This window comes from Carassius gibelio, chromosome A17 (genome assembly GCF_023724105.1).
Source record: "Carassius gibelio isolate Cgi1373 ecotype wild population from Czech Republic chromosome A17, carGib1.2-hapl.c, whole genome shotgun sequence".
Taxonomy (NCBI): Eukaryota; Metazoa; Chordata; class Actinopteri; order Cypriniformes; family Cyprinidae; genus Carassius; species Carassius gibelio.
The window spans coordinates 12,321,797-12,336,333 of record NC_068387.1 but is presented as its reverse complement, the minus strand read 5'-3'; the positions used below and the strand labels follow the sequence as shown (position 1 = coordinate 12,336,333).

Sequence of the window (14,537 nt, the reverse complement as noted above, 5' to 3'; positions counted from 1 at the left end):
ATGCACATGCATTTTGTTTATTTAACTTAAGTTATTCCCTTATGGGTATTATATATATATATATATATATATATATATATATATATATATATATATATATATATATATATATAAATAATACCTTTATTCAACAAGGTGTTAAATTGATCAAACATGCAAAGACAAAGACAATAACATTGTTACGAAAATTTTAACATTGATGTTAATAAGAAATGTTTGTTGAGCACCAAATTAGTATATTGGAATAATATAATATGCAACAGGTATTTTAAATTGTAATAATATTTCATAATTTACTGTTTTACAGTATTTTTGGTAAATTAAATGAAGCCTTGATGAGCATAAGAAACTTGTAAGAAACATTAAAAACATGTACCAAACCCAAACTTTTGAACAGTAGTCTAGTATAGGTTGTGGTTACTAGTGCCAAAACTATATTAAAGTGTATCAGAGTGCTGTTTACCAGTCATTACACAACATTTAGGGGTTTTGCTAAGTGCAAAACTGAAAATCTAGCCATTGGTGTTGAGACAGTAGCTTGACCAATATATATATATATATATAATTATTATTATTATTTTTTTTTTCAAGCTATATTTTCTTTTCTTTTTTTCTGAAGTGTTGTAGGCTTGTAAGAAACTATTTGTAAATCTGCCACAGTAATGATATCTGGTCCAAGGATAACACAAGAACAAAGGGGATTTGTTTACAACAGCACTGGAATAAATATAACTAAGATAAATCTGTTACATTAGCAGAGCTGTGTAGTGCCAACATGCATTAGTTCAACAATGATTTATTTGGCCCTTGTATATGAACACTTCTATGTAGGTAACAATCACTGTAATGCACTGTAATTTTTATGGAACTGTGGTGTTTACAACACAATGTGAATCTATATGTGCAATGTAACCATTATTTATATTTTTAAACAATTACCTGAAAGTACACGTTTTGTGATCTTTATTACATGTGTTTATTTTCAAGGGCATTTGATAATGAGCTGCCTTGTTCTTTATGTTTGAATATGTAACATTTACCCAACCAATGTTAGTAACATCATCCGTAATGTTGTACTCCTAAATGTTTCATTAGCTACACTCACAACATAATAGCAAATCTTTTAACTGGAGGCACTTTTGTTTTCTTTTGTTTCATTCTGTGACATTGATTTGTTTGAGTGTAAAATGCGTTAAGGCATGAGTAAGAAGCATGTTTGTAATTATGCTGAATACAAAGATGAGGCCTGTTTACATGAATGCCAAGGCCACTGCTCAATGGAAAAAGTGGCTCTGTTTTATGCACAGAAGCATATACTTTTTCCATTCGGCTTATATAGTGAAATAAATTAATAATTATAAATCACTTTTGCCTTTTGTTTTTTGAAAATCGCAGTATAACCTCAACATTACAAACTAAAACACAAAAGCTACAAAATGATGGGTCATTCACACAGATTGATTTTTTTTTTTTTTTTTTATGAGATGCAGAGCAGTGGAGTGGAGTGAAAAAAGGAGGTGTCTAGAGGTGTGTTTTCATAAAAGTTGAATTCTTTTAACTTAAGTGCCACGTTTTTAGAATACCATGACACTCAAGATAATTCAACAGACACAACAATCAAATTTGACCATTGAGCACATATTTACATAGAAAAACATTGGAAAAGCAATACGGTGGAATGCAAAAACACATTTTGTATAAATGGCCTTTTAGGCTATTATATTATATAAATACTGTAAAAATTAAGGCAGCGGATAGAGGCAACTCAACCTTTTTTTTGCTCAAGTCATCCACTCAAGTGAAAATAATTATTATTTATGTGTTAAAGGAAACAGATGGTTCAGTCACTTTCTGACCTGGCATATATCGGTGGTAACCAGATCAGTGAGAAGCACTTTATCCAGCTTACTTCCCACATTCCCTGAATCAGTGTCCTAGCCTGCTAACTAAAACCCTTCTCTGTGTCTGCTCAAGAGCAGATGTCAGCCAATCACAAACGATCACATTTTCTCCTAATAATATCTAGCCTATAATAACTAATCTATACACACATCTAATCTATCTATCTATCTATCTATCTATCTATCTATCTATCTATCTATCTATCTATCTATCTATAGTCTAACAATGGAGCAAGATAGCCTGTAGATTTTGTAAAAATATACATATATTTAAAACTTATCTACTTTTTGAAACTTTGATAAACAAATAGCTTTCTAAAAACTAGTTTTTAAGAGCAATTAGATTTTAACCTAGCAATTACCTCCACACATAAACTCAACTGTCACTGACTTTATCCTGTTAGCTGTGCCCATGAGGCCTTAATGGATCACGTGTGCTTTTGCTGAGTAGATAATCCCTTATATTTCAACCTATTACTGCCTCCCTCTCTCTGTGTGTGTGCGCACTTGTGTGTATGTGCATTAGATCCCAAGCCCCTTTGTCACTGCCTCAGCTCGGAGTTCAAGTCCACTTATTTTTGCCTCTAAACATTTCCATTAAGAGTCGGGATTCTTCCATAGGATAAGCTTCAGCAGATTGTGCTCTGCTACCTCTCAGAAGGGTCAGGGCAGCTTTTCAGACCATCTGGCCAAGCAGTCACTTCATCACCTGAAGACAGTGCTACTCAAAACTGAGTCAATCAGCCGCAGACAGGACTGGGGTGGCCTTGACGTTATCCAATGCAAAGGATTTTTTTTTTTTTTTTTTTTTTTTAAGGTGAAGTGATGGATAACATGGTTGAAAAGTATCGGAACAAATAATGCAAAGCATAGTTATGATGAATGGCATGGCAGACAGGAAAACTGTCAAAGTAGACTCATTCTGCACTCAGATGCAGAGTATCCCACCTTTGAGGGACAAGAATGTACTGTATTAGATATTTGCTGTGGTCTGGATCAGTTTAACTGGGCTATTGTTCATGGAGGAGCAGATGCATGCATCATTATATGATTTATCAAGCTTGCAGCACCACAACAATGGCAAGTATCCTTTCATTTACTTTTACTTTTATTGCATTTAATATGAACAGTATAAATGAATAATATCTTCTGCAAATCATTATGAATGAATAGTCTGACTTATTGCAGCAATATTCCTCATTTTTAATATGCAGTTTAATGCGCAAATTTCGTGCATTGTGTATTTTGGTCGTATTGGTTAAATTATAGGGATATATGTGGGAGTTTTGAGGGTAACTTGTTTTGGGGTACTCTTGGATACTGACCTTGTTTTGGTCATTGTTAAGGGGTATTGAATTTATTTTAGGTGTATTTTGGGGAGTATTAAATTTTAATACAACTAATTTTGGGGGGTACTCTGGGTAGGTATTTTAAGGGCACAAAAAAAAAGAAACTGTGACATTTACAGTAAAATACTGGCAGCTGTGGTTGCCAGAACTTCACTGTAAAAAAAACTGGTAGCAACATTTTAGGTTTTACAGACTTAAATTCACTATAATATACCATATTTCATTAACTGTAGTAATGTTGATAAACCAAAATATCGAAGTACTCCTACGAGCTGAGGAAGGCAATACTAATATATAGAAGGTGCACAGTGCCATTCATGCAAACACTAAACCCCATCATGGTGACCCACATGATGATACTGAAATAATACAATATACACTAATTTAACAGATGTAAGGTTAACCATAATGTACACAACTGACAAGAAAAATAAATAAGAAGAAACGTTATTTCAGCATTATCATGCTGAAACATGAGGTGATGGTCATGGATGAATGGCAATGGGCCTCAGGATCTCTTCACCATATCTCTGTGCATTCAAAATGCCATCAATAAAATGCACCTTAGTGCCAGATGCCATGGAATGTAAGCCCACTCTATTTGCCCACTCAAGTAGGTTACGATGACGAACTGCCATCAGGTCGAGACCCTGATGAGGATGACAAGCATGCAGATGGGCTTTCCCTGAGACAGTTTCTGGTTTCCTAACCTGGTTATGCAAACCAATTGCTGCAGCATCTGTCTGGGTGGCTGGTCTCAGATGATATTGGAGGTGAAGATGCTGGATGTGGAGGTCCTGGGCTGGTGTGGTTACACATGGTTTGCGGTTGTGAGGCCGGTTGGATGTACTGCCAAATTCTCTGAATCGCCATTGAGGCGGCTTATGGTATAGAAATGAACATTCAATTCACGTACAGCTCTGGTGGACATTCCTGCTGTCAGCATGACAACTGCACGCTCCCTCAAAAATTGCAACATCTGTGGCATTGCGCTGTGCGATAAACCTCCACATTTTAGAGTGGCCTTATATTGTGGCCAGACTAAGGCACACCTGTGCAATAATCACGCTGTCTAATCAGCATCTTGATATGCCACACCTGTGAGGTGGATGGATTATCTCGGCAAAGGAGAAGTGCTCACTAACAAAGATTTAGACTGATTTGTGGAAACTATTTTGGAGAAATAGGCCTTTTGTGTACATAGAGCAATTCTTATATCTTTGACTTCAGTTCATGAAAAATGGGGGGGGGGAATACAAAAGTGTTGCATTTATAATTTTGTTCAGAGTAGTATGGAAACTTACTGTAAACCAGTTAACAGGTTTTTACTGTAGCATTTTACAGTCTTTTACTGATAAAATAACAGTTGTTGTTTTTTATTATTATTATTTATATATACAGTGCACTGTGCTTATTGTCATGTTTCATGTTAAAGTTTATGGTTTTCATTCTGATACAACTTCAAAGTTCCATCCAGAATATTAAACCTTTTTCTTTTCTGTCTTGTTTTAGGTTTGTGCAGTTTATAGAGATCTTGAGCTAAGTTTTGGGATCTAAAGCCTGTTTAAATCAGGTTCAGATCATGGCTTTGAGTTTCACAGAAGTCACTCTTTCGCCTAAGGTATGCTCAGCTATGCCTCCCTCGACCAACCTGAAACGCAAGCAACTAATGTGGCAGAATGCAGTACGTCACATTATTGACCAACGAGGAATGCATCATGAGGGGCGAGCAGCCAGTTCTCACAAAATCATTGTTACTGATGCCTACATCGATGACATCAACAGGCAGATCCGTAGCAAAGCTGTGCGGGGCAACGCAGGCACACATAAGCGGCGTTCCTCTGCAGCCCGCGTTCACCCATTACGAGAGCGCAACTCCACCTGTACACGCAAGTCCACTGACTCACTCAGTGATGCTGACTTCTTCGTAAGCTGGGGCTCCACAGTGCGTGGCATTTTCCTTCCAGTTCTCCACCACAAATTCAAATCACATGATCTTGAGCATCTATACCAGCAACACTCGTCTGGTCAGCGCCGAACTTCCCTTGTAGTCACTAATGTCATTGATATCCTTACCAAACTCCATATTCTCTTCATCTACCTGGCTGTGGCCCCTGAGATGGTGGACTCTCAGCAAGGATGGTTGGCTGGGCTCTTCATGGGACTTGGAGCAGTCATATGTGTCTTAGTTCTGACCTGTAAAGGATTGATGACTCCAGATTACCTGCGCTATGCTGGGCTGGCAAGCTGGTTGTCCCAGACCGTGCAGGCGCTGGGTGGTTTGGCATATGGGTTGGAGAACCAATCCTGGTATGTGCTCTTCACCCTTTTCGCCACCTACACACTCTTGCCGCTACCTCTACTGTGGTCCATCTTCATAGGGTTCTCCACCGCTGCCTTGCACCTGTTGGTGGATGCCCTTAGGAACTACAATGACACGGCCATTGTAAGAAAGGTAAATCAAGGGTCCGTGCTCAAGCTCAAAGCTCATCTAACTTCAAAGTTCACTTCTTGATTCTCAGCTGTGTCAAAAAGTAAAAGGAAATCAATGTTTCCTTAAAATCAAAGATCACCACAAGAACTATCCTTGAAATATGGAGTCAGTCAGTTTCAGATTTTTATGCGTCTGTTGAGTTGTACTTTGTCTTCTTTTTAATAAATGCTCCATTATTAGGACATGAATAATGAAAATCTCAAAACAATCTTCAACCATTTGTCAACTTGAAAGATAAATACAAGAATGAATGAAGCTTGTCTTGTTCATTTCAGTAACTGTGCTAACTTTTACTCTTGGTTTTCAGTTACTAGCAAAAGGTCTGTTGTACATGGGTATGAATACTGCTGGGCTGTTCATCCACTACTTATCGGATCGTGCTCAGAGGCAGGCGTTCCTTGAGACACGGCGTTGCATTGAAGGACGAGTCAAAATGGAACGAGAGAACCAAAGACAGGTTTGAGATTTTTGATTTAATAAGATGTTCTTAGATCATTAATATGAAATTTCTGAAGAAGAGAGGAATCATGTCGCACTAGGAACGGTTGGTGATGTCCATTCTTCCTCGATTTATTGCTACGGAGATGATTGGTGATATGACTGCTATGGAAGATGAATTGCTTCCTCAACAGTTCCATAAAACCTACATTCATCAATACAAAGACGTCAGGTACACATAGCTCCCTGCGTAGTATTTTCCTCCTGTATATTTAGGTTGCAAGAATGGTGCATTGAAATGAACTTGTATTTGTTCTTGTCTCAGTATCCTGTTCGCTGATATAAAAGGTTTCACCTCTCTCTCCATGACCATGTCAGCTCAGGAATTGGTGCGTACACTCAATGAGCTGTTTGGTCGCTTTGATCGCCTAGCTGAGGTGAGAAAGATTAACTTTTGAGTTTCACAGACAGCAGGAAAAAGTTAGTGTCAAAATTATGCAAGGTTGGAAGCTAATTGAAAGATATCTTTTGATATTTTAGGAGAATCACTGCATGAGGATAAAGATTCTTGGAGATTGTTATTACTGTGTGTCTGGGGTCCCAGAGCCCCAAACTGCACATGCCCGCTGCTGTGTAGAGATGGGTCTGGCAATGATCAACACTATATGGTGTGTATGTTACGTATTTTGCCCATCTACTTAAAGGTTTCTTCCAGTTTAATGTGCAAAGATTGTAAGCAAGCCTTACATTCAATTATTTCTGCTCTGTGGCGCTATCAAAACTGTATCAAAATTGTAATTTCATAGGTCTTTTGCAGGTGTGTTCAATCCCGCTCCTGGAGGTTCACTGTCCTGCAAAGTTCCTGTCCAACTCAAATTAAGTACACCTGAAACAGCTAGTCAAGGTCTTCTGGATTACTGGAAACATCATGTTGAGGCAGGATGGAGCTGAACTCTGTAGGACATTGACCCTCCTGGAGCAGGATTGGACATGTCTGATATTTTGGAACATTTGTATTCTATTTTTCCTGCATTGTTATTGATGCTCTATAGCGATTTACATCTAAATCTTCTTATGAAAACAAAAGAGATTATGATGTTAAGCGTCCCTCTTTCTTTGTCAGTTGTGTACGTAAGGAGCTGAAGAGAGATATGGACATGCGTATTGGCATTCACTCTGGCTCGGTTCTGTGTGGGGTTTTGGGTCTGCAGAAATGGCAGTTTGATGTGTGGTCTTGGGACGTAGATGTTGCCAACATGCTAGAAGCTGGAGGGGTCCCAGGGCAAGTACACCAAATCACTAGCATGGTCATATTTTTAGCCAAATAAAATTGATACTAGAATAATATATCAAATTTTATAATAATAGGAGGATTCATATATCACGAGCAACCCTGGACTGTCTAGATGGGGTATATGAGACAGAAGAAGGTCAAGGCTATCAGCGGAATGAGTTTTTACGCAAACACAAGATCGATACTTTTCTGATCTGCCACACGCCACAGGAAGACAAGGAGCCCCCTAAAGTCCGGAAGACCAGCAAAGATGAGACGACATGGAGTGCTGAGCTTCCTTTTGATAACATCATTGGAATGAACTGCGTGAGTCTGTGTTGGCCTCTTAAACCTGACATAGATCTAAATGTCCTCTCTAGTTAGTCATAAGATGAAAACTTATCAAACCTTTTAAATAGTGCCACAATTTGTTATTCAGTGAATTCTTTAGTAACTGATACTGATACTTAAGAAAGCAATATTTCATTCTAATTATAAACAATATTTTTACGATTTGCTAAAGAAATTAGTACATAGTTAATTATATTGGCAATATATTGACCAAGATGATTTAACAACAAATAAACAAACGTATAACAGTCATCTATCTGTATTGATAATAGTTGTATAATTTGTTTTCCCACCGAAATGCATGCGATGCTTTTTTATTGTCATCTTTTAGATCTTAGCCACTTTCACCAATGGCTCCCTAGTGCAGTTGCCCAATCAGATTACTGCTCATTGTGCTGGCTCTCGAGAAATCAACAAGAGGATCAAGCAAGCCATCGAGGTGCGCAGTAGTGAGCGAATGCGCAAAGAACACATCACACCCATCACACTAGTCTTCAAAGACAGACACATCGAGGGAAAGGTATGGACCGCCGATGAGCAGCTTTTATATTTTGCATGGCATTTTTGCTTAAAGATTTGCACTTTCAGTTTTCTCAGATGAGAGATGAGATGTTCAAATCCAACTTGGCCTGCTCATTCCTAATGCTCCTCTTCATCATGGCTGTTCAGGTCCTCGTCCCCTCACCACAGTGAGCCTTTACTATTCTCTCAAGCCTCTCTGCACTTTTTAGATTTTTGAAATGTAGCAGTATTACATTTTCAATTTTGTTCCATCCCACAGAATCTATCCTATGGTAATCCAGTTTTTAGTATTCCTGCTTGTCTACGTGCTACTGCTTCTAGTAACACTGGCTGAGGAATTTAAACGCTCTCCACCGTACTTACAACATCTGTGCTGCTGGATACATGAGACCAAGAGTATCCGGAACCTGCTCACCCTCACCGCTATTGCTATTAACTTTGGTGTGGCCTCCTGTGATATTGTGAGTGCCAGAATATTTTGTGGTTTTGGCCAAATTAAAATACTTCTCTTTAATCTGTCTGCCTTTGTTTATTTCTCTATTGATTTGTACAGTTGTGGTGTGACATGGTTGGAGAGGCTAATGAAAGTAACAAGAACTCAGAACAAGGTGCACAGTGGCCAGTAAACATCTGCACTCATCCTGAGGTACAGTAGATACATATTTAATACAAATGTGTCACAGGTGAAACAACTTCCAGTAATGCTTATTCTGATACAGCCAACCTAATTTTACCACATTTCATTATTGCTATGCTTATGACTGCACTAAATTCAGTGAAACTGTCCGTCTCTCTGCAGTTCTTTGTTTTGAGTGGTATGGTGGCCATGGTGACGTGTGCTGTGTTCCTGAGGCTCAGCTGTCTGTTGAAGTTGGCAGTACTAATGTTAGTCATTGCAGTTTACACATACCTCATTGAGGTAGCCTTCCATGTGCTCTTTGTCCGCCAACACCAAAACGGCCAAATTCAGAGGTACAATATTTTAATTATTTATCAACGAGGTTATATCAAACAGTCTTCCTTAATGTGGTACTGTGTTTGACTTTGACATTGACAATCCAACAATTTTTGAACAAGACATTTATTTTAATATTTTGATATAGAGGAAATTTTGAGTTTTGAAAGTTACAGTATATTTCCAGGTCAAATATCAAAATTATATTTTTTTATATGAAAAAGCAAGATTAGTTAAAGTCAAATTACACCAACCATAACTTGACAATATACTTTAATAAAAAAGTAAATATTAAAAAAAAGTTAAATATTAAAATTATGATTTTGTGATTATTATTTAGATATATATATTATATATATATATATATATATATAATTTTTTTGTGTGCACTCAAAGTGTACAAAATTTATGCCACTTAAAATTTTTTAGATCTGCTAATTGTTTTCTTGGAAATTGTATGCATGTTTTTCAAAAGTGTAACATTGCATTTCTAAGCACTAGATTTTTCAAAGATTTATCCTTTCAGTCTTAGTCATTATTATTTTTCATATACTACATCAAACTTGTTTAGAAAGTCAAGAAAATTATTTACTTCCTGGACTGTTGAATTGTTGTGGCCCTGCTTATGTAAGCTTTATATGTGTGTGTTTTGCCCAGAAATCAGTACCTCAGACGCAAAGGCGTTTCTGTGTTGCTAATGGCCATGTTTGTTGTGGTTGTCCTCTACAACAGTAGACAGGTATTATTCAAGTATTTAATCATAGGAATTCAAAATTATATGCTACTGCTAGTGATTTGAATAATAATGTAATCATTACATATTTAAAGGAACTCTCCAAATTTTTTGAAAATAGGCTCATTTTCCAACTCCCCTAGAGTTAAACAGTTGAGTTTTACTGTTTTCGAATCCATTCAGCCGATCTCAGAGTCTGGCTGTAGCACTTTTAGCTTAGCTTAGCTTAGCTTAGCATAGATCATTGAATCTGATTAGACCGTTAGCATCTCACTCAAAAATTACAAAAGAGTTTCTATATTTTTCCTATTTAAAACTTAACTCTTTTGTAGTTACATCGTGTACTACGATAGTTAAGGTAAAATTAAACTGTTAAGCTCTAAAGTTTAAGAGTTGGAAAATTAGCCTATTTTTGAAAAAGTGGAGTGTTCCTTTAATAATTAATGAATATTTTACTTATTCTTACAGTTAGAAACTACATCAAGACTTGACTTCCTGTGGCGTCTTCAGGCCAGACAGGAAGTAGAGGACATGAAGGAACTTAGGGAGCATAATGAGTGTCTGCTGTACAACATCCTTCCTGCCCATGTCGCACGCCACTTTCTTGAGAGAGACAGGAACAATGAGGTAGTTGCATGATTATTGATGACAAATCTTAATAGTTTGGTTAAAGTTTGGTTAGAAATAAAAAATAATAATATATGTAATAAAATTATCCAGCTGTTTATTTTCAAATTGAGGCTAATTTGAAGAATTTCAATCATTTCAGTAGTTATGGAGCATTTTCATTTATCCATTAGTAATAAATAACACTCCTGCATTTTCTCTGTATGAATTCTTTGGCTCCAAGGACCTGTTCTCTGAATCCTACGAGCGAGTTGGGGTGATGTTTGCTTCCATTCCAGGCTTTACAGATTATTACGAGAAGAAAGAGCTGATTCATCAAGATGTGGAATGTCTGCGCCTTCTTAATGAGATCATCGCTGACTTTGATGAGGTGTGTGAAATTGTGCAAAAGGTTGAAGCCCAAGACCAGACAACTCTGATGTTACTAATGGAATGTATTTCAAAATGTGCAAATGTTGACTTTATCATAAGACATTGCAAATGTGAAATTTCAAATCCAGGCAGGCATTTCAAGACAGGCTTGCTTAATCTTTTTCCATGTTGGCCCCTTAGCTACTGGAAGAGCCTTACTTCCAGGACTTAGAGAAAATCAAAACCATTGGCAGCTGCTACATGGCTGCATCTGGCCTGTCTCCTGGAAAACAGGTCTGTGCTACATTTGTTTTGCTGTGTGCCTTACAATATAACTAGAAAATCAGTATCAGCCAGTGTTGCTGATAGTATTATAAACATACGTTTGATTAGATCAATATTGTAATCAGATTTTTTATTAATAAATGAATACAATATTAATAATTAATATATAATACAAAATATTACAATTTTAAAGGGAGAGTTCACCCCAAAAAATTAAAAATAGCACGATTTACACACCCTCAAGCCATCCTAGGTGTATATGACTTTCTTCTTTCAGACAAATACAGTCAGAGTTATATTAAAAAATGTCCTGGCTCTTCCAAGTTTTATAATGGCAGCAATTGGTGGTCGAGATTTTGAAGCCCAAAAACGTGTATCCATCCATCATAAGAAGCACTCCACACAGCTCCAAAGGGTGAATAAAGGTAGAGATTATGGTTTATAAAGTTGTAAATAAGGATGTTTTTCAACTTATATTTGTTACACCAATGCATCACTTCACTTCAGAAGGCCTTTATGAACCCCCTGGAGCCATGCGGAGCATTTCTTATGATGGATGGATGCACTTTTTTTGGGCTTTAAAATCTCAACCACCATTCACTGCCATTATAAAGCTTGGAAGAGCCGGGACATTTTTTTATATAACTCCAATTGTATTCATCTGAAAGAAGAAAGTCATATTCACCTGGCTTGAGGGTGAGTAAATCATGGGGTAAATTTCATTTTTGGGTGAACTATCTCTTCAATTCTGGCCAGGTCGGTCAGGATAAAACATAGAAAAAGTATTCAGAAATAATCGCAAATAATTTACAATTTAGAAATATAAATAGCAATTAAGTAGCAGGTAAGTAGTAACTGAAAAGTTAAATTTTTCTAAATTAAGGCTCTGTTTCATTAATGTGTATTTTATAGGAATGTGAAGATGAGTGGGCTCACCTCAGTACACTGGTTCTGTTCGCTTTGGCCATGCAAGAAACTCTGAAACAAATAAACAAACGTACCTCAAACAACTTCCAGTTGCGTGTCGGTAAGATTGTGCTATTCTTCTATTTAGCATCTCTACTAGTAATAAACAAAAATCTACTGGTAATTAATATATCAGTTTAAATAGGATTTGCTTTATTTGTTTGATGACTACTTGCTATGAAGTGAATTAATTTAACCTGCTCGGACCAGTTCAGACACACTAATGAGCTTAAACAAAACCATCAATATGATTTTCATGTGATTGCATTGGGTAATTAAGAATATTATAACAATAATACAATCTTTGAATTGAAATCTAAAATTACAACATGTTGCTTGTCCCTGTTTTACTTTCTTGATGCACCTTCCTGGTCTTATTATATACAACTGATGTATTTTATTCCAGGAGAAAATGTTTGCTTTGTAATCTAAAAAAACAAAACAAAAATGTAGTACCTTAATCTTCTCCTGAAACAACTTTATTGTGCATAAAACTGCTTTTCTATCTTACAGGTATTTCTCACGGGCCTGTAGTCGCCGGAGTGATTGGTGCCACTAAACCCCAGTATGATATCTGGGGCATGACTGTGAATCTTGCTAGCCGAATGGACAGCACAGGGCTCAGTGGGCGTATTCAGGTCCCAGAGGCCACAAGCCGTATCCTGGCTGACCGCGGCTTTGTGCTACAGCTTAGAGGAGATATCTACGTCAAAGGAGTTAGCGAACAGCGGGGAGGGGTCCGCACGTACTTTGTTAGCAGCAGGGAACAGAGCTCAAGTTACGCTGAGAGAAGCACCAGCAGAGGGATCTCTCTCGGGAGGAACACTCTTGCTGCCGTGGTCTTTTCCCTGGTTCAGGCCCGTAAGAAAGAGGAATTACGAGAGGCCAATGGAGGTTTTCATCTTATGGAGATCACATGAACTTTTATTGAAAACTGGACAGGAACTGTATTTAATACCTCTTTTAGAGACTCTTATGTCTCTTTCATGAGTCATTGCCTTCAAGAGATTTTCCACATTATCTGTTGTTTTTTTCTGAATAGTAACAACTTAATTTTCTTGTATGACCAGATTTCTATTGATATTCAAAGATGGTTATTATGGAAGCCCATTTCCGCCACAGAATTTAAAAAGATGATTTCAACTCTTTTTCACAATTCTGACACTTTTTGCTATGTGTATATATATAGAATTGTAGGATGTAAATTTGAATTGTGAGACATAAACTTGCAACTGCAGGGAAAAAAGTTAATTGTGAAAATTCGCAATTAAAGAAGATAAAAAAGGGAGATATAAACTCACAATTCAGAATTGCGTAGTGTAAACTCGGAATTGTGTTGGGGAAAAAAATCTGAATCCTGAATGGAAAAGTCAGATTATGTGAGAAACAAAACCCAAATCGTATGTATCTGTATCTGTTGCACAAATGGCTTATCACAATGGAAACAGTGAAGAACATTTAAAAGCCATGTTTCTTTTGCCCTGGAGTTATCACTGGGATTTTTGGCAATGTTGAACAATGTTCAAAAAATTAAAAGCGTTCAAATAACCAAACAAGACCAAAATAGTGTGCAAAAGTTCAACTGCCACTGACAAATTAAACAATAAGGTCAACCATGCTAAGCTAATTAGCTGATTGTCTGACACATTTGTATTATTCATTAACACCCTGGAGAAGCTATAAATCCCAGGATCATTGTTCTAATATAAAACCATATTGTTCCACCCTTCTATGAAAAGTATGTAAAACAAAATATCTGGCACACACTACCACCAAATTATGTTTCTGCTGAGTTTCTGCCAAGTAGGGATAACTGCAGCCAGGAGCAGTGGGCGTGAATAAAGGTATTTCTAATTGGTTAGAGTTACATTTTTGCATTTAGCAGACACTTGTATCCAAAGTGACTTACAGGGCATTCAGGCTATAAATTATTATTATTATAATTTTTTTTTACCAGTATGTTTGTTCCCTGGGAATTGAACCCATGACATTTTGCACTGCTAACGCAATGCTCTACCACTGAGCAGTGTTGTAGTCGAGACCGGCTCATTCGAGTCCGAGTCCAGATCGAGTCCAGAGATGGTCGAGTCCGAGTCAAGACCGAGTTCAGAAAGGGTCGAGTCCGAGTCAAGACCGAGTTCAGAAAGGGTCGAGTCCGAGTCAAGACCGAGACCAGAGAGATTGGGTCTTTGACAAGACCTAAAGAAATCTTCAAGAGTATGTAAAATGTATGATGGAAACAATAAAGGGTAAAAGGGCCACATAGTATGTGGTGTAAAGGTAATTTTACTA

The 14,537-nt window shown here is 37.2% G+C and overlaps 1 protein-coding gene across 1 annotated transcript; it reads left to right on the top strand.

Annotated features, from left to right (window-relative positions):
- Positions 1 to 4,624: 4,624 nt before the first annotated feature.
- On the top strand, positions 4,625 to 14,264 carry si:ch211-132f19.7 (adenylate cyclase type 8). The gene is made up of 18 exons (XM_052619739.1): positions 4,625 to 5,705; positions 6,052 to 6,201; positions 6,284 to 6,414; positions 6,508 to 6,619; positions 6,723 to 6,850; positions 7,306 to 7,464; positions 7,551 to 7,782; positions 8,138 to 8,326; positions 8,395 to 8,495; positions 8,588 to 8,789; positions 8,882 to 8,974; positions 9,128 to 9,300; positions 9,941 to 10,022; positions 10,485 to 10,643; positions 10,867 to 11,013; positions 11,196 to 11,288; positions 12,192 to 12,306; positions 12,759 to 14,264. Exons 1-18 carry the CDS (start codon positions 4,833 to 4,835, stop codon positions 13,163 to 13,165), a joined length of 3,546 nt encoding a protein of 1,181 aa, XP_052475699.1. The 5' UTR covers positions 4,625 to 4,832; the 3' UTR covers positions 13,166 to 14,264.
- Positions 14,265 to 14,537: the final 273 nt, after the last annotated feature.